Genomic DNA, 24,141 nt, shown 5'->3' with positions numbered 1-24,141 from the left:
GAGTATTCCCACTGAATTCCCTCATTTCCAATCGTCTTTAGCGCGCACGCCAACGTCTTCTCCGGCTGTTCACGACCGAACGGCATTTGGGGAGTTGTAGTCCCGCCCCCCCACCCCACATCTCCGATTTTTCACGCAGCTTTCGCGAGATTTCCCGGAGCCTGGCTCCGTGTGGAGCAACATTGTCTTTGGAAGAACTGGACAGATATGAAATCAGCGTACATGTGAAAGCAAACGTCAGGCTTGTCGTCTGTCAGTGGAACTTCTGAGAGGCGGATGTAGCTTCAAGCCGCCCCCACCCTTTGCCTCCCCGGAACGTCTGCATTGAGGTGTCGCTCGGACAAGCGAGGGAAACTGGTAATATGACACGACAGAATCAAGCCTTGACCTTACAGGTGTGTCGACGCCTTCTATAGCCTACGTGTCATCAAGTTTGAGGCAGTCTTTTTTATCTAATTTATACGACAATGTTATTTTGCCAACACTAGATGTCCTTCGACACGGCCGGATACCAAACTAGGGCTTGTCAGTTCCAAATTGTTACTTAGGGGTGGGCTAACTGCTAGTTCGCCATGCCATACGGCACACACGCCCACATAAATGCACATTATCACTTCCATTTCGGGCGACGCAGTTTGGGCGATGTAAATACACAGGAAGTGGTTCACAGGGACGCAATGTCATTGGCTCAGGGGAGCTGTCTATCTCCGCGCGCTGGGATGACGTTAGCCGTTGACGCAATTTGCCACATATGTTTTGGTAAATGTTCCACATGCTGTATGTCATATGCTGAGTGTAACGAAAACACTGTTCTCGTTCTCTTTTAGCCTGTAGCCATCAGATTTGTGGAGACATGTCAAAGAAAAGAGGCAGGTATGTTCATACTAAAATGATGTCAATGATATTAGGTTTTTACATGCATCAGTTTATATTCCAAAGGTTAAACTAAGTGTACTGTGCAACATGTTGGTACAGTTATCAGCCAAATATTTCTTCATGTTTATTTCGGGGTTGAGTATTGTTTTTTTCTTTTCTCACATTGTAACACCAGCATTGTCTTACTTACTTTCAACACTGGGTGGCAAGGCAGGGGAAGAGATGAAAAAACATCTCACTTGCTTGAGTTTCACAAAATGAAACAACCTTTGGCAAGACACACCTATGAGTGGCAATTGTTTACTCCACCTCCTGCTCAGTGTCAAGGTCATCCTCGAACAGACTACTCTTGTTTTGGTTATGAACATGGAGATGTGATCCTGTTTTTCTATTAAGAAAAAAATAAATACACATCTCATGTATATAAACAATAAAGCATTGCGAACCTTTTCTGACACTGATGTTTTGGGTTTATCATCCATCCACCCATTTTTCTGACCTGCTTTATCCTCACGAGGCATGCTGGAGCCAAAACAATTGGCATATATACTTCACAATCCAGCTGTCTTTGGGCAGTAGGCGGGGGACACCCTGAACCGTTTCTCAGCAAATTGCATAGCATACATAGAAGAAACTACCATTTGCCCTCACACTCACACCTATGAACAATTTCGAGTGTTCAATCCGCCTGTCATGCGTGTTTTTGGAATGTGGGAGGAAAACGGGGTACCCAGAGAAAATTCACGCAGACGCGGGAGAACACGCAAACTCCGTACAGGAAGGCCGGAGCTGGAATTGAACCCAGTACCTCTGCACTATGAGGTAAATGCACTAACCACTTGATCACCCGGGCATGTCCAGTAAATTAAAAAATAAAGTCGAACTGGCTGTTGCATCCTCTGATTTTTCGTTTTGCTGCCTTAAAGAAAAGGTTAGGACGGACAGTGAAACCTCGGTTTACGAACCCTTTGGCTCACGAACTTTTCGGTTTGCAAACGTTACATTTATGAACATTTTTACCTTGGCATACGAATTATTTTTCGGGATACACACGGAGCTGCCACAATGAGTGATGTGTCGTTCGCGAACGAGCCCGTTCTCCTAACAAGAAAATGGTGGCCACTGTTTTTGTCCTCTATTCCCCACCCCCAGTCTTCGGTTAAAGCCACGTGATTGGTCAAGAACGCAGCAGTGGGGGATGCGGTTACAGACAGAGAGATCGTGAGGCTGTTCTCCAAAAAACAAAATGGTGTCTTCGGTTAAAGCCACGTGATTAGTCAAGAACCCAGCAGTGGGGTGGGGGGGGGGGGTTCAACATTAAAGAGACAGTCAGACAGAGAGAGAGAGAGAGAGAGAGAGTGAGAAAACACACACACGAAAGGGAGATGACAGAGCTTGAAACAAAAAAAACCAAGTGTGAGAGTGTGAGAATAGTGAGAAAATGGATAAAAACAGTTAAAATAGCTCATCAATCAGGCTCCACAAATAACCCACACAAGTCATCTGTATACTTGATGCAAAAAGCTATCAACCCAGCTAAACAGATCACAATTGATGAAGAACGAGATACAAATATCACAGAGAAAGCACCTACAAGGGATCATTCCTCAAGATGGTGAAAGAAGCCTATGTTCCTCATCAAGTGTTTAATGCTGAGGAAACCGGACACTCCATTCCATCAAGCCATTAACAACCGTCACAAAGGTAAATAAAATGACTTTATTGTACAGTACAGTTTATTTCTTTAATCATAATACTATAGCACATTTATTATACATACAATAGGGTATATTTTGTGTAGTTTTAAGGCTTAGAAAATTAGAAAGTAGAAAGTTATGTTTTATGGGGACCTGGGAACGGATTATTCTCATTTTAATTGTTTCCTATGGGAGATACATTTTTGGGATACACACTTTTCACCTTACACACTCTGTCTGGGAAGCAATTAAGTTCGTAAGCCAAGATCCCACTGTACCTGATTTAATACATACATTGCTCACTTGCTCTGTGTACTGTAATGCAAGCTGAATAATGGTGTGAAGCTTGACAGTGTTCTTGTTATGAATGCCATGGCAATGTAAAAGTAGTTCCTTCAGGGTCATACTTATTGTACTTGTATATGACAGGAAGCGAAGCAGCGGGGAGCTGAGCGACGCCGGGAGCCCAGATCCTAACTGCATTCTGGGCGTGCGCATTCAGCACAACTGGCGGGAGAAGGGCAACCAGAGCAAATGGAAGGGTACCGTGCTGGATAGACTTGGTGTCAACCCCTCATTGTATATGGTGAAGTACGACGGCTTTGATTGCGTCTACGGCATCGAGCTATTCAAGGACGAGCGTGTGTCGAACCTACAGGTCCTCACGGAAGGTGTCGGTACGTCCACAAAAAAAAATATGCATATTTTTTCAGGATGGATGAACTTTTGGGGGTCCTGAATATGCCTACTAAAAACTAATACGTTTTTGTAAGCACATAAATCATCTTGAAATGTGTCCTTTTTTAAACAAAGAAACCCTTACAACTTACTCAGCCCTCTGCAGTTGACACTAGTTTCTCCAAAATTGAATGGACATATATATCATAGCATGATATAAAAAAAAAGTAAGTGAATAAACATGAAGGACTCATCGAGGAAAATGTTTGTTAAGCCGTCATCTGTACTTCCTAGAAGGTGTTGGAGGTTTCGCTCCTCATCCGAAAAGCTTCATCAGCGAACTAAGGCTGTGCTGGTAACTCTGGCCCTATATCACTAATATCTGTCCATTAGGGATAAACAGCTTTAGATTGCTGAAGAAGCTCTTCGGATGAGGTGCGAAATGTCCGACACCTTCAAAGTACAGATGACAACTGAAGAAACCTTTTCCTTGATGGATCACTCCTGTGTGACTGAAAGCCTACAAAGATGGACTCATGTTGGTTGAATTGCAGGGGGAATTCAACCAACTCTCACCAAAGAATTGGCTCCGAACCAGAAGCCGCTATCCTATGAGAAACACTTTTTTCCTTCCTTCGGCATCTGATGTGACCGATTGATTATTTCAAGGGCTTTTCTTGGAATCATGAATGCAAGGGCCTGTTCAATCATTTCATTCTTCTTCTTAATATTCTGATTACAGTGGTTGTAACTCGAGTTGCACATAATTTGGTGGAGGGTTCATCATGTGCATCTTTGCGCGCAGTTAACAACAGAATCAAAATACCACCGGGGGCTGAAGAGCTGGTGGGCAAAGCTGTGGAGCATCTCTTTGAAAAGGAGGACGGTGAGAAGAACGAGTGGCGAGGGATGGTGCTCTCCAGAGCGCCAATCATGACCAACTGGTATTATATCACCTATGAAAAGGACCCGGTTCTTTATATGTACCAACTATGGGACGATTACGCCGACGGGGACCTAAGGATTCTGCCCGAAGCGGGTACGTAACAGCAATGTCCATGCTAAATATCTATCGGGGCTGTCCATCACAAAGTGTTTCATTCTTCAGCATCTCAAGCTGAACCATTATGGCAAAATCTAATTGCTATTACTTTCCCCTGAAATTTGTGATGTTTTATGTCATTTTTTTCCCCACAGTGTAGGGAAAACAGTGACGAGTACTTCAACGTGTTTGATAAAAACATCCCATTTCCCCTCTTTCTATTTTGTTCAGAAAACAAGCACCTGTTGCCGGCTGACAGGAAGCCCGGGGAAGAGACTGAGAGCCTGGTGGGCAAACAGGTGGAGTATGTGACTGACAAAGGTGTGAAGAGGACAGGCTTAGTCATCTACCAGGTCCCCGCCAAGCCCTCAGTCTACTACATTAAATATGATGATGACTTTCATATCCACGTCTATGACCTGGTAAAAACCACTTAAAAACAGGGGAAAAAAGAGAGACAAAGAGAGAGAGACAGAGTCCATCTCGCCCTTGCTCATCTTTCCAATCTTATTTAAAGCCATGGCAGAGTAGTTGACGCTTTCTAATTCATGTATGATCTGTTTTTTCTTTTCTTTCTATGTTTGCACAGCACAACTGTAGCGTTCATCCTACTTGCCGTCTTTGCATTATGAAAGTCAAATAGACCAGTTTTTTCAATTTGCTGACATCAAGTGGTGATACAGCCCACTCCACATTGGCATTAAGTGGACTACCAGGGAATGAAATGCATTTTTGGGTGGGGAGGAAACGGGGTACATGATACTTAAATGTCAGAATGAGTGTAATATTGCACAAGTGCAAGACTGAGTGTTGAGCCTCTAGTTGGTTATGTAAGAAATTGTGTTAATATCACAAGCTATCAGCTCCTTTAACTACTGCATGCTTTGTACTGCTTGGATCATTTTGATTGCTTCCCAATGACACGATACTCCACACACACACAAAAAAACAAGTGCCTTCAGGCTCTTTTTTTTTGGGGGGGAGCACTATTCTGTACTTAGTCGCAGTTAGGAAACCAAATCCTAAACAGGAATACAACTTGGGAGAATGCTAAACCCTAACATGCTGATAAGAGATCACAAGCAGTTGTTTTCATGAGTCATAATATGGATAAAATATTCCCCACCTGTGTTTTTGAGATTACCACATTTTAAGGCTTCTAAATGTTTTGCATTAAGTGTCCTCTCAATAGGCAACTTGTCGAAAAGCTTGGCAGTCAATGCATCCTGGTGCTTGTGTTTGGCAGTTAAAAAAAAATACTATTAATGATATAGAAAAACTTTTCCATCCAAAAATCATCAGTGGTCGTTTAATCTCTGTTGATATTGTTGGGAGCACTTTATTGTACGTTTACATGATTAGCTTTGTCCACGCGCCCTCAAAAATAAGCTTCAATTTACAGGCATGGTGGTTTAAAAAAAATGCAGCACTTTCAGTATTTAATGTGTACAAGTTGTGTGAAATTGTCGTGCATATTTTATCCAAACAATAAACAGGTAGCTGACACCAAACCTGGTTCTAGTTGTGTGATTCATCTTTCAATGTAATGTTCACCCAAATCATGGGAGTAAGAATTACAAATATTAAAAAAAAAGATGGCTTTGGCACCAAGTTTTTGCCTCCGATTTATTGTTGAACTTCCTCCAGCATTTGGGCACTCATTTTAGAATTTTTGGGTCTGTTACGATTATTTCAAGCATATGACCTTTGACCTATACATTGCATACCTATATACGTCAATGTGTGCAGATAATGATAATGGAACGCTGAGGCTGTTGCAACACTTTTCATAACAAGCCAAAAATTAAGATTGTCAAAAGAGAAACAATTGAGCAGTTGGTTGTTTATTCGTTTATAAAAACGTTACATTTCTAGCATTATGTACAATACCACATCCTACATCTTTTGAATTGAACAACTTGTTGGACATTTCTTCTTTTGAAGAGTGTGTGGGGGGAGGGGGGGGCGCACCTTTGTCCTATCAGGGGCCATTTTAGTCCTGCAAGTGGATATGACGGTTGAAAATGTGTATTATTGAATTGGTATCACTTGTAGAGTTTTTAAATTTATTTATTCTTAAATAATGATTCCTCTAAGATCTTATTTGCCTTTATAACGTTATGGCTGTGTCTCACTAGAAACACGTGGCATGACCCGCTTTTGCCACCTTTGCTTAACAGGCAACAATGCTCGAGGACATGTCAGTCAAGTGCAAAGTGATAAAGACTTTTTGATAACAATAATTTGCTTGCCTCCATGCATGTTTAGTGTTCACTTTGCGAGGTCTTTAAAATACTGCAAGCCCCGGGTGGAATATTCGCTTGCTTTTCTTGGAGCCTCCGACAAAGCCGAAATGGACGATCGCACCCCTATAACAGAGTGAAACAAAAATCAACAGGCAAAGCATAATATATGATCATGACTGTAACTGAAATGTACGAGTTAGTATTGCTGCAAATAATACGCAAGCATTTGTGTATGCAAATGATGTTGCAATAAGCACAATGGTCATCCAGGTTTGAGTTTAAAGAACTTTTTCTAAGAATGTCTGCTTTGTTTTGGATTTTTTCTTTGTTTTCTGTTAATGTATTCAAGCGGTGTCATTCTATGTTCTTTTGGTAATTTCGGTAAGCTACTGTTGTTTCCTCTGCTCTGTTTCAGAATACTGTTAACTGGTCTGTTTGTAGAAGCATTTATATACGACTTTGCTTGTATGAAGCACATTGTGTATGAAAAAAATTACGTTGCTTTGCGTGATTGTTACAGTTTTGCTCATTGTTGAGAAAACAAGATAATTTCATGTTGTTGCTCACCAGAATTCCAGGTCTGGACTGGGGAGAATTCAACCTTGGGTACTGTCGGAAGCTGAGCCTGAAGAGACGAATAGATTACACAACTTTAATATTCCATCTTGTGGTGTTACCGTTTATGTTTGTGTGGATTCCCGGGTCATGGTATTCCGTAAAAAAAGATGTTTTGAGGTCACTGAACTATTCTAGGTTGTTGAAGATGTTTCACCTTAACTCAAATAAGTCCAAATCCCACTGAGCCGTGAATGTTTGAGAGTGTTTGCCAATATAGTGAATGTTGATTTTTCTGGTCGCAGAGAAAAACTGACTAATAAAACTTTTCGTTAATGTCTGTTTTAATTTGTCATTCAAGGTTTCACAGTCACAGAGGTCTCGTTTGGCTCCTCTCTCATTGTTATTGGCCGGTGTAGGCGTCTCCAAGAGATGGATCTTTTTAATCCATATCTATTGAATGTGAACTTGATTGGGTATACATTTTATAATAGTTAATTGTACAATGAATGTGAAATTTGCATTCACTGTTGAGATTGAAGCTGTTTGTTGACCAATTTACATGTAAATTATATAAAAAAAACGAAATATTTTGCTTATCAGTCATTCTGCCTTCAGTTTGTCAAGGTGAGAGGTCTATGTTCATTGTTTCCTGGGGCTTAAATACGTTTTCCTGCCAACTACTGACTGTGACTGGTGACAAAGCAGTAGTCAGGTTTGACCGTACTTGCCGCTTTTCATTTGATTGTTTTACATCTATGATCCCTATTTTTTTCATACACATACTTATGGTAATTAATACTTTACTGGTTCAGATGACTTAGGTTGTTACTAATACTGTACCTCCAACCCAAAGTACTTCATCCACTCCTCCAAAGCGGGCGGTATGGCCGCTTTGGCCCTCTCCAGAGCCTCGGAGCCCTGCTTGCTGGTGCCCAGGAGTCCAGAGTCATGGGCGACGTAAATAGCCGCTCCTGCAAGGGTCACCTTCGTGGCCAGTCTGGAAATTGCGGTAGAAGAAAGACGTAAGCACATTTCTCGCCCATAACGTCACATTCGATTATGTCGTGGGTATTATTAGTAATGCTGCAACGCTTCAATGTGTCTTTAGTTTGTTCGTGCTAACTGTGGAATATTAGCTCATTCATTCAGGATGTTGGCAAACGTTCATAACAAAACATAGCAATGTGTTGAACAGTATTGACTTGATTAAACCGACAGCCTAACGAAAGGAAGAATGCCCGAGCTTTGCCTGGTGAAGTAGCAAGTTTGTTGCATGTTTTAATTTAGCTGACTCCTTCAGCGGCAACAAAGTACTGCGCGTAAGAAGAGAAGATTTACTTGATGACGGGGAAAATCCTTGCTGCCATGATCCACAGCAGAACCCTTTTCTTTCAAACCAACGCCGATTCTTGGTTGACGAAGCGCCCCCAAAACAGGCTGTTCTGAAGGACACGTTTGTTCATAGGAGTGTTTCAATAAAGTTTCTTTGAAATTCAACAGATTTACGGCAGGTGTCGTAAATCGTTGTGCATTACAAATGTCCGTTTCTTTTTTTACTGCTTAACAAACCCCGCTATATTTAAAAAAATAGGTTTTGCAAATTAAACGACACGCGATATTTTTCCATTTATTCTCAGAATTTGCAGTGTTCGACAATGCATATTTTCAACATGGTACAATGTAATTTATTACACGAGTTTACGGGTGAGAATAATGGAACGTAATCGGTTTGTGTGGTCGTAATTTGTCACAAAAGTACTCGCTGGCATCTCGGATTTAGGTATAATACGTGGTATATCCTTAATTCTGTGCTTGGCAGACCACGGGGCACTCAAATGTTTATTTTTCGGTCACATGACTTTGAGATGGTGTACAAGTCGTGGTTGTGGAATGGTTGGAGTGTGTTCAATTTGTGGTACCTTTGCTAACTGCAAAGCCAGTAGCTGGTTAGCAAGCATGCTGTGTTTTAAACCAATAAATATGTTACCTCAAGTTAATTTTGATTAGGTAGCTGTAACCGGCCTCAGGCCTAGGGGATACCTGGGTCGGTCCAAAGCGCTTCACAGGCAGGTAGCACTGTGAACGAAGAGGAAAGACGACACGAGACAACCGTGTTAATCAGCTTCACACAACGGCATTTATGACAACTGCGCATGCGTGAGCTGAGCCTACATCGCCTTCCTCTGTTCCATTCATAGGCGCGTAGCGCCCTCTCCTGACTTGGTAGTCTAATCGACTAACATGCAATAACAGAGGTCGTTTCTAACCCCCTACATAGACAGATAGATCGACTGCTCTTTATTTATACAGTGCTTTTACAACAACTGTATCTGTACCAAAGCACGTAACAGAACATCCACCCATCCATTTTCTGATCCGATTATCTGGGCAGTGGGTACACCCTGAACTAGTAGTTGCCAGCCAATCGCAGGGGGCAAGTAGAAGAACAACCATCCACACTAACACTCACACTTAAGGAAAATTTAGACTAAATTTTAGAGTCTTTAATCAACCCGCTACACGTATTTTTATAATGTGGGAATACGTGGAGAAACCCCACACAAGGGGAGAACGTGCAAACTCAACACGGGAAGTGGAGCAGCCAGAATCAAACTCTTACGCGTCTACATTGTGAGGCCGATGCGCTAATCAGTCGACCACCCGGGCACCTTTACAGTTTACAGAAGATTGAACAGAAAACAACAGTAAAGTAGGTGTCAGTGTGAACGTGATTTTCTTGGGCTATATGTGCCCTGGGAGTGGCTGACAACCAATAATCAACAATGATACAACTGATCCGCAGTTAAGTAATATGTTCAGTGAAACCTCAGGTACGACCTTAATTGGTTCCCAGAAAGTTTATATAAGGCGAAAAGTTCGTCTGCCGAACATTTATTTCCCATAAGAAACCATTAAAAATTAGTATCCGTTCCCAGGTCCCCATAAAACATAATTTTCTACTAAATAAGCTTTAAAACTACACAAAATATACTTTATTTTATGTATAATAAATGTGCTATTGGATTGTAATTAAAGAAATAAACTGTACTGTATAATAAAGTCATTTTATTATTCTAATTTAATGATCCGTAATATTCAAAGTACAGTTATTATCTTTACAGTGACTAATAAAGTATACTTTTGTGCTATAGGTTTTTTTTTTCAATTATACAAATGTTCGAGTCTTGATATAATTTGAACGAACGAACCACGGGGCACTTCCTGACTTTCGTTTCATAAAGGGTAATTCAGTTTTGTCGGGATTGATTCTGCCGTAGCATTACGCAATCGGCCAACGTAGGCCTCTGAGTACACTTCGCACCTACACGGGCCAGTTTGCACTTGTGCTATAAAACGTTTTACGTCACGATAATGAAAAACTTACACAACAATACAGCTATTTTAAAAACAGAAAACTACTTTCACCTTGATAACTAGCTGTTTTTTTGCCAGAAAATTAAATTATCAAACCTACGCAACACCCACCCTTTTGCACATGCCAAAAGGGGAGGGCTCACGTAAACACTGCCCTAGATTTGCTATTCACTTCTCGTGCAAGGTACTTTAGTCAGTTGGGTGTTTTTTCTCGCCGACCTAATCTAAATTATAATTAGTTTACAACATGAAAACGTTGACTCAAGTGTTGCTCACGAGTGTTGCCGTGGCTCTGCTCGCTGCCAAGTGGAACGCGCCCACCTTTAATGCGGGTAAGGTCTGCACACCTCATGTAAAGAAATGATGTTAATTAATTACTTTTTGTTTTAACTCGAATGAAATGTGGGGCTTTTAACCAATGCTGTTATGAGTGATTGCATGTTGTTATGAGCAATGAACAGTATAAAACTACACTTTCTATTTACATATGAATTATGATTTGAGGCTCGATAGTTTTTTAAAAAAAAGTTCACATTGGAATGCATTTGCAACTTATTGTGGTTTAAACATTCCAAGACACGAGAAGAAATTGGATGCAATAGTGGATGTTATAAAAAGTAAAGCACCGTAAACAGTAAAGCAATGCTCTCCCCAGTTGTGTTATGTAACAAAACATCTTTACTACTGTTCACGACAATATTGAAGTTATTTTACAGTGCATGAATCAAATACAATTTTGACACCCCCCAAAATATATATTTTTTTACCCAATTTACATGTTCATTCTTATCACTTGATCATAAGTGTTCTGAAAATCGCTGTGCATTTTTTTAATTCACATATTTTTCCGTCCAGATTATTTATGCGCATCCTGTAGTCTGTAGTCTGTAAATAATATACGGTCAGTGCACACTGCCTTTCTGAACACATATTATAATTACCAGTATGTATTGCATTGCCAATAGACAGGTTTGGCATGTTTTGACAAGTTGCCCTGTTGAGATGTTTTGTTTGACAGTCAATTTGATCATTACCTGTAGCAACTTCAACAATTCATAAATTCCTGTGCCTGTCTGGCTGGTGTGCCAAAGTTGCAATTCACCTTTCGCAGGAAGCACAAATTTCAAATTAAAGATACAAGTGGTGACTTTCATAAATAAGTAAAGTGGCTTTTTTTTTAATCCGATGTGGGGTTCACATTTGAGTTTGTTCTGGAAATTTTGTTGAATTGTAATGTTTAATGCCTAGCAATGTTTGCCTAGCAAAGTTAGAAAACATGTGTGGCATACTACGCATACAGTAAGTACATATGGGTATATTTATTTATGTTGAAAAATGTTCATTTTCATTCAGCACACTTAATATTTATAAAACATACATTCTATGTTGGATATCGATAAGTTGTTGTCGTGGTGGTACATTAAAAGTACACCCATGTCAGAAATGTAGAATAACCAGTGACGTGCGGTGAGGTTCATGGCTGGTGAGGCACTGACGTCATCACAGTCAAATTTACAAACATATGAACTCCACAGAATAGCTTATTCACCATTTGATTGGCAACAGTTAACATGTTGTGTTTAAAATGTCATGTTAACATTCTTTATATACTGTATACAAACTGTAGCAGAGAAAAAAAGAATTAAAAAAACATTATTATCGTGTTACCTTGACTTATAAATGAAGTCCAAGTCTCTCTGTCTCAATGGAGATCACTGCCAGTGAAGAAAGTCATCCTTGATCAGTTCTGTTCCGACTGTATGTTTTCAGTCTTTTCAGTGCAGAGAATGACCGCTCCACTGATGCTGTAGTAGCTGGAGCAACTTTGTCGCTTCAGGAATAGTTTCAATGAGATCCTTCTTGGCCAAAACGCTGAGAAGCTGTCCAGGAGATTTACATTCATCCCTCACCGTTTGTGAGCTATAAAGTCCGGTGTTGGTCTTCCTTTAATTATCTCCTGCTTCCATTGAAAGTCCAGTTTAGTAAAATCTTTCAATTTAGATATGTAATCCTCCATTCTGAAAATAAGGCCAAGCAACACGAAAAAAATGACTGGATGGTTGCACTTAACTTGCAAACTGTTTACTCTAGCTTGCTGTCACTAATTATTAATTATTCTGCAGCCGAGGAGTCACAAGAAGAATTTCTAATCACCAGGGCCCCCTGTCATGAGGCAGGAGAACTGTGTGTCTCACCTATGCACATAGTTTTGATCAAAATAAAATAAACACTGTAGTACATTATATACATCAACTAAAGTGTAGAAATTTAGTTCATATACTAAAAGCTTTTGAACACTTTAATGGCGATATGCAGAGGGACAGCAATGCGGTCTCACTGCAGAGCAAGCCAGCACAGTTAGCATAGTGATTGCGCAATTCATGGTGAGGCTCAGCCGGCTGGTGCCTCACCGCTCGTCTTTACTTAGTATTTGAACGGTAAATGTGAAAATTCAGCGATTTAAAAAAAAAAATCTAAAAATAGTGAAGTTAAATGGAAAAGAACGTTAAAGTCGAAATCACAAAATAAATATAACTGTTTTATTTATTTTGTCATTTGATATCTCCATGATGACAGGTGAGGCACAGCCTCACCTGCCTCCCCTGACTGCATGTCACTGAGAATAACAGCTGAGTCAACCATGCTAACCGCTATCTAGCCTTGAGGCTAATGTTTGACAAAGTCAGTGCCCGATTAGCTAAACTTAGCCAAGCTGACAACTGTTATATTTTGTCGAGTTTGACTCCTCATCTTATCACATAAAAGGAGGCTGGAAAACACATAACAGCTAATTTAAAACGGATTAATCAAGAAGAAAGTGGGGATAAAACAACAGCAAAAAAAGTCTATCGACTCCTGTGCTGTATACTGTGTATATGATCAACAGGCTTATCAATGATGAAGGATGAATATTATATTTCTGATGTTTCTATTTATCACTGTATTTTACTTATTGTATTCTATTTGTGATTGTATTTTATTTATTATATTACCTATGCTTGTCTGTGACTGTAAAGTGTCCTTGAGAGCTTCGAAAGGCGCTTAAAATAAAATGTATGATGATGATGATGATGATGATGATGATTATTGTATAATTGAGTGATATTATTACACAGTACATTTATATATAGTCAAGTAAAATTATGTATTGTGGTTGTTCCACCCTGAGCCCCCCTCGGAGCAATTAGTGTACATCCTCTTCCGATAAATTTTGGGTCAAAGGAAGCCGCATAATACAAGTGGACACTCAACAGCATATTTATGCTTGGAGCCCAAGTTACCATTGCGTGTCATCAGCAAAACGTTAATGTTTTCCCCTGCGGAAGAGTTTGCAAAGAGAGGTACAGAGTTTGTGTGTAATCGTTCCTTATTTGACATGCTTGTGACTCAGGCCATAACAAGATGCATTAGGAATGTGGCGTTCACGAGCATTGAAACGAAACCATGGGAGGGTGGAATGGGAACGTAAAAGGAAACAAATTAAATTAGGTTCAGTGCTCGGTCCAGACCGCAAGAAAACACAGTGGCTAGTCATTGATAGCCTGTGCTCATTAGAGATCAGAGCATTTAAGATCAAAGTTTTTCTTCCAAGGAAAAGGACTGCCTTCCACTAATTCATTTTGAAAATGGCATCCGTAGAGAAATACGGAGGGAAATTTCATTCATTTTAAGCGATCATACCAGACCAAAAAAAAAATAATTCTAAAGAATATTCTTATTTCATCTATTCCTTATCTGAATTGCTTAATCATCACCAGAACCGCCAGTGTTCCGAAGCCTATCTCAGCTGACCGATGCCCAACCTATGCAGCCCTCTGCCAAGCTATTTATTGAGAGTATATGCAAATGTAAGTGATATATATATATATATATATATATATATATATATATATATATATATATATATATATATATCAGTGACGTGCAGTCAGTGGAGGCAGGTGAGGCAGTGCCTCACCTGTCGTCATGGAAAGCTGTCATGGAAATATCAAATGAAAAAATAAATTGAACAGTTAGATGTATTTAGTGATTTGTACTTTAAAGTTCTTGTCCATTTAACTTCACCGTTTTAGGATTTTTTTCAAAATCGCTGAATTTTCACATTTACCGTTCAAGTAGAGACGAGCGGTGACATCATCGATGACGTCAGTGCCTCACCAGCCATGAACCTCATGAACCTCACCGCACGTCACTGATATATATATATATATAAACACAGCCTTCTTGATTTGAATACCACACCACTGGACGTCCCATGCACCAAAATCCATAAACCAACAGAACATAGACATTTTAATGTGTGGCCTTTCCATGAACCGATAGATTTGTAACCTGGCTAATGAGCTCTTCTTGTACAAGAGTGTACCAATTACTCCCTTCCGCTCTGGATTGGGTATCAACAAATACTCCTTTCCAACCAAGGCTCAATTTATTCCTCGAGGATGACAATTTGGCGGGCTGTTTCTTGTTCTTATCAAAGTGCACAAGAAACCATTGTGTTACAACAGGATGAAACTTTTAAATATGATAACTTCGATTCTGTCTATTCTCTATAAACCTTAAACGGAATGTACACTGTATTGAACTGAAACATATACTTTTTGATGGAAATGTGTTATACTACTTTATTTTGTATACTCTTCCAGAATCTCTCCGAGGTGCCAAGGTCTTAGTGACAGGGGCTAGCACTGGTATTGGCGAAGAAATGGCCTATCACTATGCTAAATTTGGCGCCCAGATCGTCATTACGGCGAGGAGGGAGAAAGTATTACAGCAGGTTGGTCAACATTTTGTTTTTTGATTTTATTTATTTAGGGACAATGAGTTGTCAACTGTTATTTTGTGGCCTTTAGGTGGCGGAAAAGTGCCTTAGCCTGGGTGCTCAGAAAGTCCTCTACATAGCAGCAGACATGGGCAGTGACTCTGACCCAGAGAAGGCCGTAGACTTTGCTCTAGACCAACTCGGAGGTCTGGACTACCTCGTTCTAAACCACATCGGACCAAGCCCCTTCAGCATGTGGGAGGGAGATATTGAGCATGTCAGGTGGCTGATGAAGGTAATCTATGACATCGCAACAAAAAAATGGCCTTGACATAAATTAGATTAAGAGCAGCAATGATTTCTGAAGTTTTAAGGGTGCGTTTTAGGTTGAGGTGAAAAAATAAAATCACGGTTACCCCAACTACCAAAATTCAATTTGAGCTGTGGCAAAGCCCTTTACGTAGAACATCAAATAACAATGATAAACTGACCAAGAGTGTGACAGTCAATTAAAGCATAAATTAATAATACACTGGGACCTTGGCTTATGCACTTAAAGGACAACCGACGTCACTTTTTTGTTTTTTAACTGACATCAGAAAAACGTTTTATAGCATCTAAAATACCCAAAAAACGCAGTCTGATATTTTTACTCAAATGCAAAACACCAATAAAAATGACTTAAAGTGTCCAAAATCTGCAAAAAATTGAGCTGCGAATTGGGCATTTTCAGAAAGTCCCGCCCCCAGTTCGTTACGTCACGCCAAGACATCTTGCATTGCTTGTGAATCAAAACAATGGCTTCAGATTCGGAGAATATGCTTTCTTGTTACACATCCAGTTATGACTATGATTCAAATAGTTCTGAAGAGGAAAGCATACATGTTTGCAATCGATTAAAGAATTATGTGTGTCATTTTGAGGCAACATTGGGCGAAAATCTCTCAACCAAAAAAAGAGGCACAAAATGGCGACCTCTATTGCCCACCTCCGCTTCCACAGGCTGTTAAATTCCTTATATGTAGCTTGGATGCCCTCTTCTGGCGGCTTTTGGGTGCAACACGGTTCTCAGACCAAACATGTACAGTAAAAAACATTGACGTGATGGAAGGACTGCTACAATGTGTCTTTTTTCGGTCAGGGGGCGGTCCTTTCGTGACGTCACGTATGGACTTGTCACCGACTCAAAAACATATTCAGAGCGAGTCTTAAAACTTAAACTATAGCTATATGCGGTGGAATACGCTCAGTAGAAGTCATTTGAAGCCATTTTACAAATTATGGACACAACTTGTCCGGAGACGTCGGTTGTCCTTTAAGTGGTTCCCAGACAGAGTGTGGAAGGCGAAAAGTGTGTATCCCAAAAATTAAATAAGCCTGACAACTACAAACAATATACCTTATTCTATGTATAATAAATGTGCTATTGTATTGTCATGACAGAAATACAGTGCACTGTATAATATATAAAGTCGTTTTATTTACCTTTGTGATGGTCGTTAATGGCTTGATGGAATGGAGTGGCAGGTTGGAGAGAATTGCTGCTTGAAAGGAGTCACATTCTATAAGGACTGTAATTAATGAAATAAACTGTACTAAAAAAATAAAGTCGTTTAATTTACCTTTGTGATGGTCGTTGATGGCTTGATGGAATGGGGTTCAGACTTCTCTTCCTGTGTTATGAAAGTCTGGTTAGGCATCTTTTTCCAAAAAAGGCCGGTCTCATCTGCATTAAATACTTGCTGAGGAACGTAGCCTTCTTCTTTTACCATTTCGAGGAATGATCCCTTAATAAACGGCCAATAAACGGCGAACTTCCAGGTTGCCGCATGACGATATCAGAGTGAATTAGCCGTGCTTTGTCAGATATAATTGCTTTATTCACGCTGTCGGTGGCTAGCTGCTTTTCGTTAATCCAAATTAACAGAAGTTTTTCAACCTCTTCTATTGCCCCAGACCGTTGCTTTGACAGCACGGAAACACCTTTAGCAACACACGCAACTTAGCATATTGTTACTGGGCTGTTAAATCAGACAAACGCACACCTCGTTTGTGTTTCTCAATGATCTCCTTCTTCTCCTCGACTGTAATTTTGTTTTGTTTTGTGTCTTCTTCACGAGCCTGTGGTGGGGTCTTTTTCGCTCCCATAACAGCAAAAGTATCTGTAACAAAATCCGTGAAGATGATCGACGTGTGCATTCAGAGAAAGGGGGTTTGGAAAGGTAGGCCGGCTGGGGCGCTGTTCAGTCGTGTGCTTTGGTGTTCTTCCGCCGAAGATTACTCCGCCAGCCATGGTGGGGCGGCGCTCCATGTGTATCCCGAAAAGTAGTGTGCATTCCAAGGTTTAATTTTCATAAATTTAACGTACGTAAACCGAAAAATCCGTAAGGCAAGGTGTTCGTAAACCGAGGACCCTCTGTACTAACACATGTACAGCAGAGACCAGAAAACTATTGCGCACCGTCAGTCACATGCTTGGTGAAAAGCCAAACAATGAAAAAACGTGTCTTCAAATGAGTTTTACAAATGACAGGGTGGAGGATTTCATTACATTTTACATTCCTTACATTACAATGACACTCCAGAGGAAATGATCAGTTTGACACCAGTGTGCTAGCAAAAAAAAAAAAAAAACAACCAAAAAAACAATGGTAGATTTGAAATGAGTGCATAAAAAAGGGTAATCTACAAAAGTTTACTTGGAATTACAATTTTTTTTTGACCAGTCTTATCTTAAAACGCGTACAAAATATTTTGAACCTAATTTATGATTCAATTTACAAATACTTTATTAGCCGTTGTGAAATCCTCCTGTATGTTTCTGTGTCCCTCCCAAAGGTCAACTTCTTCAGTTACGCTCAGATGACCTGGAAAGCCCTCCCCTCCCTAGAGCAAAGTAAAGGCTCCGTCATAGTTGTTTCGTCTCTTTTAGGTAAGTTTGCATCGACATTTGACCTAATAATCACAATTGTGACTTATTTTAACAAGACTGTTGTTAATACCCCAACAGGTAAATTGACCAGTCCCTTTGTAGCTCCTTACATATCAACAAAATTTGCCTTGAATGGTTTCTTTGGGGCCCTGACTCATGAGCTGGCCATGAAGAGCAGCAACATATCCATCACGACGTGTACACTGGGCCTCGTTGACACAGAATCAGCTATGGAGATGGTCAAGTAAGTTTTTTTTGGAAGCACGTTGACTGATGGGAGCACGCTATCATCCATTGTTGAAGCGGTTTAAATTAAAACTGGTCAATGTTCACAGTGCAATGGGACAAATTGACAGAGATGCGCAAATTAGAAATTGTTGCCAGTCTGTCATTCATAATCCATCAAGCGGCCTAAAAAAGACATGTCAAATGTCAAACATTGTGGAATTTATATCACTCTATCTGACTCCTCAAACAGCTTTTTCCACACACACACACACACACACACACACACACACACACACACACACACACACACACACACACACACACACACGCGCGCGCGCACGCACGCACGCGCACACACACACACACACACACACACACACACACACACACACACACACACACACACACACACACACACACACACACTTGTCTCTTTGTTGCATACTGCCACCTATTGTGCAGAAATACTAAACACTGCTCTGATCTTCTTATCTTATCTTATCTTATCTTACAAGCCGTCTGTGATATCAAACAAGCAGGCGAGGCGAGTCAGTGATGGGAAAATGAAGCATCATGAAGCACTTGTGATCGTTTTTGACTCCTCGAGATGGCACTCTTGATTTAAAGATACCGTGATTGTTTTAAAAGACATTTCCTTTGCACTATTACATTCAAACCAAGAGCACCACCAGCAGGGCTAAAAAAATATAATGAGAAGTGTTTCACAAGGCTTCATTTTCCCATCACTAGTATCAGCACGTCAACAAAAATCACTTCTGACAGTGATGAATTCAGTGGTGCCTTAGAACTTGACCAGGTTTTCCACGAGGGGGCAGCATTTCCCTTTTTTCGGTGTTAGTGTTTTGTTCCAGCTTTCGCTGTTAAAGCGCTATATAAGCCAATATGCATGTATTGCATTGTATTTTGTACAGATCATATAACTTTATTCTGGCAATTCATAATCCCATAAATTATAGTAGGGTGTGACTTTCAGTCATATAAAAAGCAGCACTCGAGAGAAGGTTAATACTACAAAGAAAACAAATTAGCTTCTTTGACAACAATTACTACCCGTCGTGTAGAGTTATAGTGCAGATAAAGAAAAATCACACATCGTCGGGACTATTCCAGAATAAACAAAAAAAGTATGAAAAAAAAGTCTGAATCAGCCAGCGTGGTGCAGTAGCTCTTTCAGCAGACACCAAATGATGTACAGACAAGCACTCAATCAGACACTATTTCAGGAAATGAATGTGTTTTCATATTGGATCCACTGTGATTAATTTGTTTGGGTGTGTTTTAGGGACGTGAGTCACGTACCAGCATACCCAGCCACTGAAGCGGCACTGAATATCATCAAGACAGGAGCAACCAGACAGCGCGAACTCTTCTATCCTTGGTACACTTACATCATGACCCTTGTAAGAGACTTCTTTCCCGATATCAGGGACTACTTCATACAAAAGTCCTACGGCTACAAGCCATAAAAAAATATTTAAAAAATGTCATAAATTAGGGTCACGACTGCCCTCACTTTTAGTTGTGGTTTAGGATTTTTAACAAATATTTAAGATGTGTTCTCATGTGTTACCATTTTGTCTTTTTTTATGGTGGATTAAACATGACCAATTCATTGATCTTTTGAAATGTTTGCATTATTACTACATTCCTCACACGCAAAGAGATCATGCTCCAAAATATTGTGTGCACAAAGTGAGCTCTTGTTCAACATCAAGCTTTGCGTACAGAGCCAGGGACAAAATTGCAGTTTGTTCTCCCAAACCTCAAGCCAAGACAAATTATCTTAATCAAAAGCCATGGGGCACTCATTTTTTTCTCAGTTTATGCCGAAGTGGCATGCTGAGGCATGTTGCCAGAGAGGCAAACTGGAAAAATACTTGGTGGTTGTAAAGTGGAAGAATCTGCTTCTTGTTACTAATGACAGAAATGCTGGAAGAGTCAAATAAAAAGATGCCAACGGAATTATACTCGCTTGTCATCTCTTATTCGTTACAATTTCTAACAAAGCGAGCAATGCGGGTTAAAGCACTGATTAACAGGGTTCCTCGATTGAAAGTTAAAGAGGTTCAGATTTATATCGCTTTAAGTAATGGATGAGTAAAAGTATCTCAAACCTTTTGCTTTATAACAACTGCAAATAACAGCATTTAAATATATTTTCATTTAGCATTACTACAAAGTTCCAAATTTCCAGAAGTCTTATGTATATATTTTTTAATGTATTTATTTTTGGGGACATACATTGAAATTGGAAGTCTGGAATTTTTTGGGACAGGTTTCACTTTTTGTTTCTTCCATCCCTCAAAAAAACAGGTAGGCAATTCATCATTACACTGCATTAGTTTGAGTAAAATAAAAATACATGTAATGTGAAAATGTATACTAGGTGTCGCTGTTGTCTTATTTATTCACGTTCCACCATAAGTTGAGCTGCATCTGAACCTTAAAAGTTTGAAAATCGCCTGGAAGTTCCCAAAATACCCACGTTGCAACGTCACTTCGACGTTCCAATATCACATTAAACTTGTAAAATAACCTTTGAGTTCCTAGGTAGAGTGGAACTTCCAAATTTTAGGAGTGTAACTTCCATGAAAACGTTCCAACTAAAACCAGGTGTGCGTTTGGTTACGGTTAGCTTTGTGCTAGCACCGTGCAATGTCACGCAGTACTGTACTCATAAAACTATCAGTACGGGTGTCGATGTCCATGTAAGACTGGTTTCTCCAGTATACATTTGTATACCTTGAGTATAACTTTTTGAATCCACGCGGGGGCAGTAGTACCAAGGCAGTGAAATATTTTCACAGGGTGCAGGTTTACATTTCATTTTCAGTCATTTTTGTTTTCAAGCTCAGGCAATAACAAAAGCAACACAGTCGGTGTCACATTCCAGCAGCAAATTCCAAGTAGAAATGAGCAAATTGGTAATGAAAAAACTGCCTGAAGGCCAGAACGCGAAGAAAACTAATTTTATCCCAGCCCATCTTCCATTGAAATTGTTCATACACAATTCTTTGCAACTACGATACAATAATCAAAATCACAGAGCGGAACTACATTTTCTACAATTTCAAAGGCACTGTGCGTCATACACCCCCCCCCCCCCCCCCCAACACACACACACACACACACACACACACACACACACACACACACACACACACACACACACACACACACACACACACACACACACACACGCACGCATACAAACACACAAATCGTAATGGATTTAAAATTGATACAATAAAGAAAAAGTGATTTATTCAACATCAACGTTGTTCTCATTTGAATTGTGAGAAAACCTCCCTAATTGTATCAGTTCTCCCCTTCCCGCTTTCCTTTTTCTCCATCCCTGGATCCTTCAAATCTCTGCTCTGCTCTGTTTTGCCATTCCAACGCAGGCTACGGTAGTGACTGCAGACTTCCAGCAGAGAGAGGCTTTCTCACTGGGTTCCTTTTGTGTCTTTGATCGCTCCTTCCAAAGGCACCACAGGCATTCTGTGAAGCTGTTGGCTCGATCCATCCTGGTGGTCTTTGCTTTATTGTCCTACATCCTTGCGGTTGTACCCTGCTGATAGAACCCCCCCAACCCACAACCCTCCCATCAACTAGTCTCAGCAGCTAGCAGCTAATCTTCTACTACTGTATGCCTGGAGAGGGCTATCATTGCCACAAAATAAACAGAGACAGTGCAAAGCAAGGGTACATTTGATATTTTTGAAAGGTTTCATGCACTCAATGACTTTGTCCAAAACGCATTTTTCCAATTCACATGAGGTTAGAGTTCTTGCGATGACATGTCAAAATTGTATTTTTAATTGATTTAGAGTGTGAATTATGTTCCTTCACTGTATTCTGGGGGTTGTATCTCTCATCCCTCCTGTCTTGTTTAGTTTGTACGCAGTTTTACAGCATAAGTATTGAAATGCCCTCCCACGAGAGAAATGAAAGCCACGGAACAGTAAAAAAAAAAAAAAAAATAACTAGAGCCTTCAAAATCAGAAGTGCTACCCTACGTCACAATGACTTTGTCATCAATCTGACTGTTTCTTGAACCAACCCCATCAAACAATCTGAATGGTTGTTGGTCAAAATTTGACTGGGAAAAAACATCTATAGCCATCTGCACATATGAATACTGTCAGGGTCAAGGAAGTGCTCTCAAAATGAAGATAAAATGTACACAAGAACTATTTCAGTTGATAAATATTGATTTTGAACAGCTCCAGATGATGAGGCTGTGAAACTGTTTTGCAGTGTTGTCGCATAATATTGACGGTGGTGATAAGTCCATGCTTATGTAATAGGGGTGGTATAAAATGGGTGGATTATGGGTAAATCGCATCAAAGATGCCATCGGTTACAAAATGGCAAACAACATCATGGCCAAGGACTCTCGAGTGAGGAAAAACAAAGCGATTTTGTCGTGGCTGTGACTGATGGGGAAGACTTATCAAACGCATGTTCTCTTTGTCCTTATCTTGACACGTTTGATGATTTGAGAGGATTGTGGAGATGGCCTCATCCCTCTTCAGATGCCGGAGGGAAAAAAGTCTTGCTCCATATGGAGGGTGAAGTGGGGGGCAGACTACATGGCCTCAGAGAACAGCTAGAAGCACCTGCAACAGATTAGTGTCCCTAATGCAATGTGATAAATCCTCTCACGCTCCTCTCCAGAATCTCCATCTCCTCCCTGCACAGACTGCTGGGGACAGGACGCGAGTTCTAGGATACTCATATTTACTCTGTGTTGTCAATAGAGCTTGACTTGCTGCATGGATTTGTGTCCTACATGGCCGTCAAACATTTTTTTTTTATGATTGCTCCCTACAGGCATGGTTAAAGCTGGCCTTGTTGGGCAAGTTACTTTCAAAATGTAACATATCATACATATACTGTATAAGTCTAAGCCACTCATCCTGTTCAGGGTCACAGTGAATTCGATCCAATCCCGGCTGACCTCAGGTGAAAAAAAACAAGACTACACAGTAGACTGTTTGCCATCCGATCACATGACACTTAAAGGACAACCAACGTCACTTTTTTGTTTTTTAACTGACACCAGAAAAACGTTTTATAGCATCTAAAATACCCAAAACATGCAGTATGATATTTGTAGTCAAATGCAAAACACCAATAAAAATGACTTAAAGTGTCCAAAATCTGCCAAAAAATGAGCTGCGAATAGAGCATTTTCAGAAAGTCACGCCAAGACATCTTGCATTGCTTGTGGATCAAAACAATGGCTTCAGATTCGGAGAATATGCTTTCTTGTTACACATCCAGTTATGAATATGATTCAAATAGTCCTGATGAGCAAAGCATACATGTTTGCAATCGATTAAATAATTTATTTGGGCCATTTTGAGGCAAACGGACAGGGGGGAATGTCTCACCCAAAAAGAGGCAGAAAAATGGCGACCAGCTCCGGTGAGGAATGAATCAGCCTGTTTCCACAGGCTGATACATTCCTTCCCTGGAGTTTGCCTCCCTCTGCTGGCGGCTTTTGGGTGTAAGACGTGGTTTAAAAAAAACAGTACAGCAAAATACATTGAGGTGATGGAAAGATGCTACAATGCGTCTTTTTTACGGTGAGGAGGCGGTCCTTTTCTGATGTCACGTGCGGACTCGTCACCAACTCAAAAACAAGACTTCCTGAATTTTCAGCGCGAGTCTTAAAACGTAAAATATAGCTATATGCGGTGGAATCTTATTAAAATACG

General features: G+C 40.2%; 3 protein-coding genes across 7 annotated transcripts; 2 read left to right on the top strand and 1 right to left on the bottom strand.

Annotated features, from left to right (window-relative positions):
* The first annotated feature begins 107 nt into the window (after positions 1 to 107).
* Positions 108 to 5,804, top strand: LOC148895588 (spindlin-Z-like). 4 transcript variants are annotated; one of them, XM_088999864.1, is made up of 5 exons: positions 108 to 357; positions 828 to 873; positions 3,007 to 3,250; positions 3,994 to 4,290; positions 4,525 to 5,804. In XM_088999864.1, the coding sequence occupies exons 3-5, from the start codon at positions 3,157 to 3,159 to the stop codon at positions 4,728 to 4,730; spliced, it is 597 nt and encodes a 198-aa protein (XP_088855990.1). In that variant the 5' UTR covers positions 108 to 357; positions 828 to 873; positions 3,007 to 3,156; the 3' UTR covers positions 4,731 to 5,804. The 4 variants fall into 4 exon arrangements, with proteins under 4 accessions (XP_088855990.1, XP_088855988.1, XP_088855987.1 ...); XM_088999862.1 differs by having other exon boundaries at positions 108 to 395; positions 3,003 to 3,250; XM_088999861.1 differs by having other exon boundaries at positions 109 to 357; positions 3,003 to 3,250.
* A 317-nt stretch (positions 5,805 to 6,121) lies between these two features.
* Positions 6,122 to 8,573, bottom strand: micos13 (mitochondrial contact site and cristae organizing system subunit 13). 2 transcript variants are annotated; one of them, XM_088999867.1, is made up of 5 exons: positions 8,436 to 8,573; positions 7,938 to 8,094; positions 7,107 to 7,164; positions 6,546 to 6,662; positions 6,122 to 6,292 (listed from the first exon to the last, which is right to left on the bottom strand). In XM_088999867.1, exons 1-4 carry the CDS (start codon positions 8,462 to 8,464, stop codon positions 6,565 to 6,567), a joined length of 342 nt encoding a protein of 113 aa, XP_088855993.1. In that variant the 5' UTR covers positions 8,465 to 8,573; the 3' UTR covers positions 6,122 to 6,292; positions 6,546 to 6,564. The 2 variants fall into 2 exon arrangements, with proteins under 2 accessions (XP_088855993.1, XP_088855992.1); XM_088999866.1 differs by having other exon boundaries at positions 6,122 to 6,662.
* A 2,066-nt stretch (positions 8,574 to 10,639) lies between these two features.
* On the top strand, positions 10,640 to 20,377 carry hsd11b1la (hydroxysteroid (11-beta) dehydrogenase 1-like a). The gene is made up of 6 exons (XM_089001628.1): positions 10,640 to 10,804; positions 15,119 to 15,249; positions 15,326 to 15,529; positions 18,073 to 18,166; positions 18,245 to 18,410; positions 19,698 to 20,377. Exons 1-6 carry the CDS (start codon positions 10,720 to 10,722, stop codon positions 19,879 to 19,881), a joined length of 864 nt encoding a protein of 287 aa, XP_088857754.1. The 5' UTR covers positions 10,640 to 10,719; the 3' UTR covers positions 19,882 to 20,377.
* The last annotated feature ends 3,764 nt before the right edge of the window (positions 20,378 to 24,141 follow it).

The sequence above is a fragment of the Hippocampus bargibanti genome, linkage group LG07 (assembly GCF_051943395.1).
Source record: "Hippocampus bargibanti isolate YZ-2025 linkage group LG07, ASM5194339v1, whole genome shotgun sequence".
Lineage (NCBI taxonomy): Eukaryota > Metazoa > Chordata > Actinopteri > Syngnathiformes > Syngnathidae > Hippocampus > Hippocampus bargibanti.
Note: the sequence above shows the minus strand (reverse complement) of the source record. Positions and strands in the feature narration are given on the sequence as shown.

Bases quoted from the DNA above. Each gene is read 5' to 3' on its own strand.
- LOC148895588 (XM_088999862.1), top strand. From the start codon at position 854: ATGTCAAAGAAAAGAGGCAG. The intron at 3,251-3,993 runs GTACGTCCACAA...TTCTGATTACAG, and splicing joins GGTCCTCACGGAAGGTGTCG to TGGTTGTAACTCGAGTTGCA. The intron at 4,291-4,524 runs GTACGTAACAGC...TATTTTGTTCAG, and splicing joins AAGGATTCTGCCCGAAGCGG to AAAACAAGCACCTGTTGCCG.
- micos13 (XM_088999866.1), bottom strand. From the start codon at position 8,464: ATGGCAGCAAGGATTTTCCCCGTCATCAA. The intron at 8,095-8,435 runs GTAAATCTTCTC...CGCAATTTCCAG, and splicing joins AGGATTTTCCCCGTCATCAA to ACTGGCCACGAAGGTGACCC. The intron at 7,165-7,937 runs GTACAGTATTAG...TCGTCTCTTCAG, and splicing joins TGAAGTACTTTGGGTTGGAG to GCTCAGCTTCCGACAGTACC.
- hsd11b1la (XM_089001628.1), top strand. From the start codon at position 10,720: ATGAAAACGTTGACTCAAGTGTTGCTCACGAGTGTTGCCGTGGCTCTG. The intron at 10,805-15,118 runs GTAAGGTCTGCA...ATACTCTTCCAG, and splicing joins CGCGCCCACCTTTAATGCGG to AATCTCTCCGAGGTGCCAAG. The intron at 18,411-19,697 runs GTAAGTTTTTTT...GGTGTGTTTTAG, and splicing joins TCAGCTATGGAGATGGTCAA to GGACGTGAGTCACGTACCAG.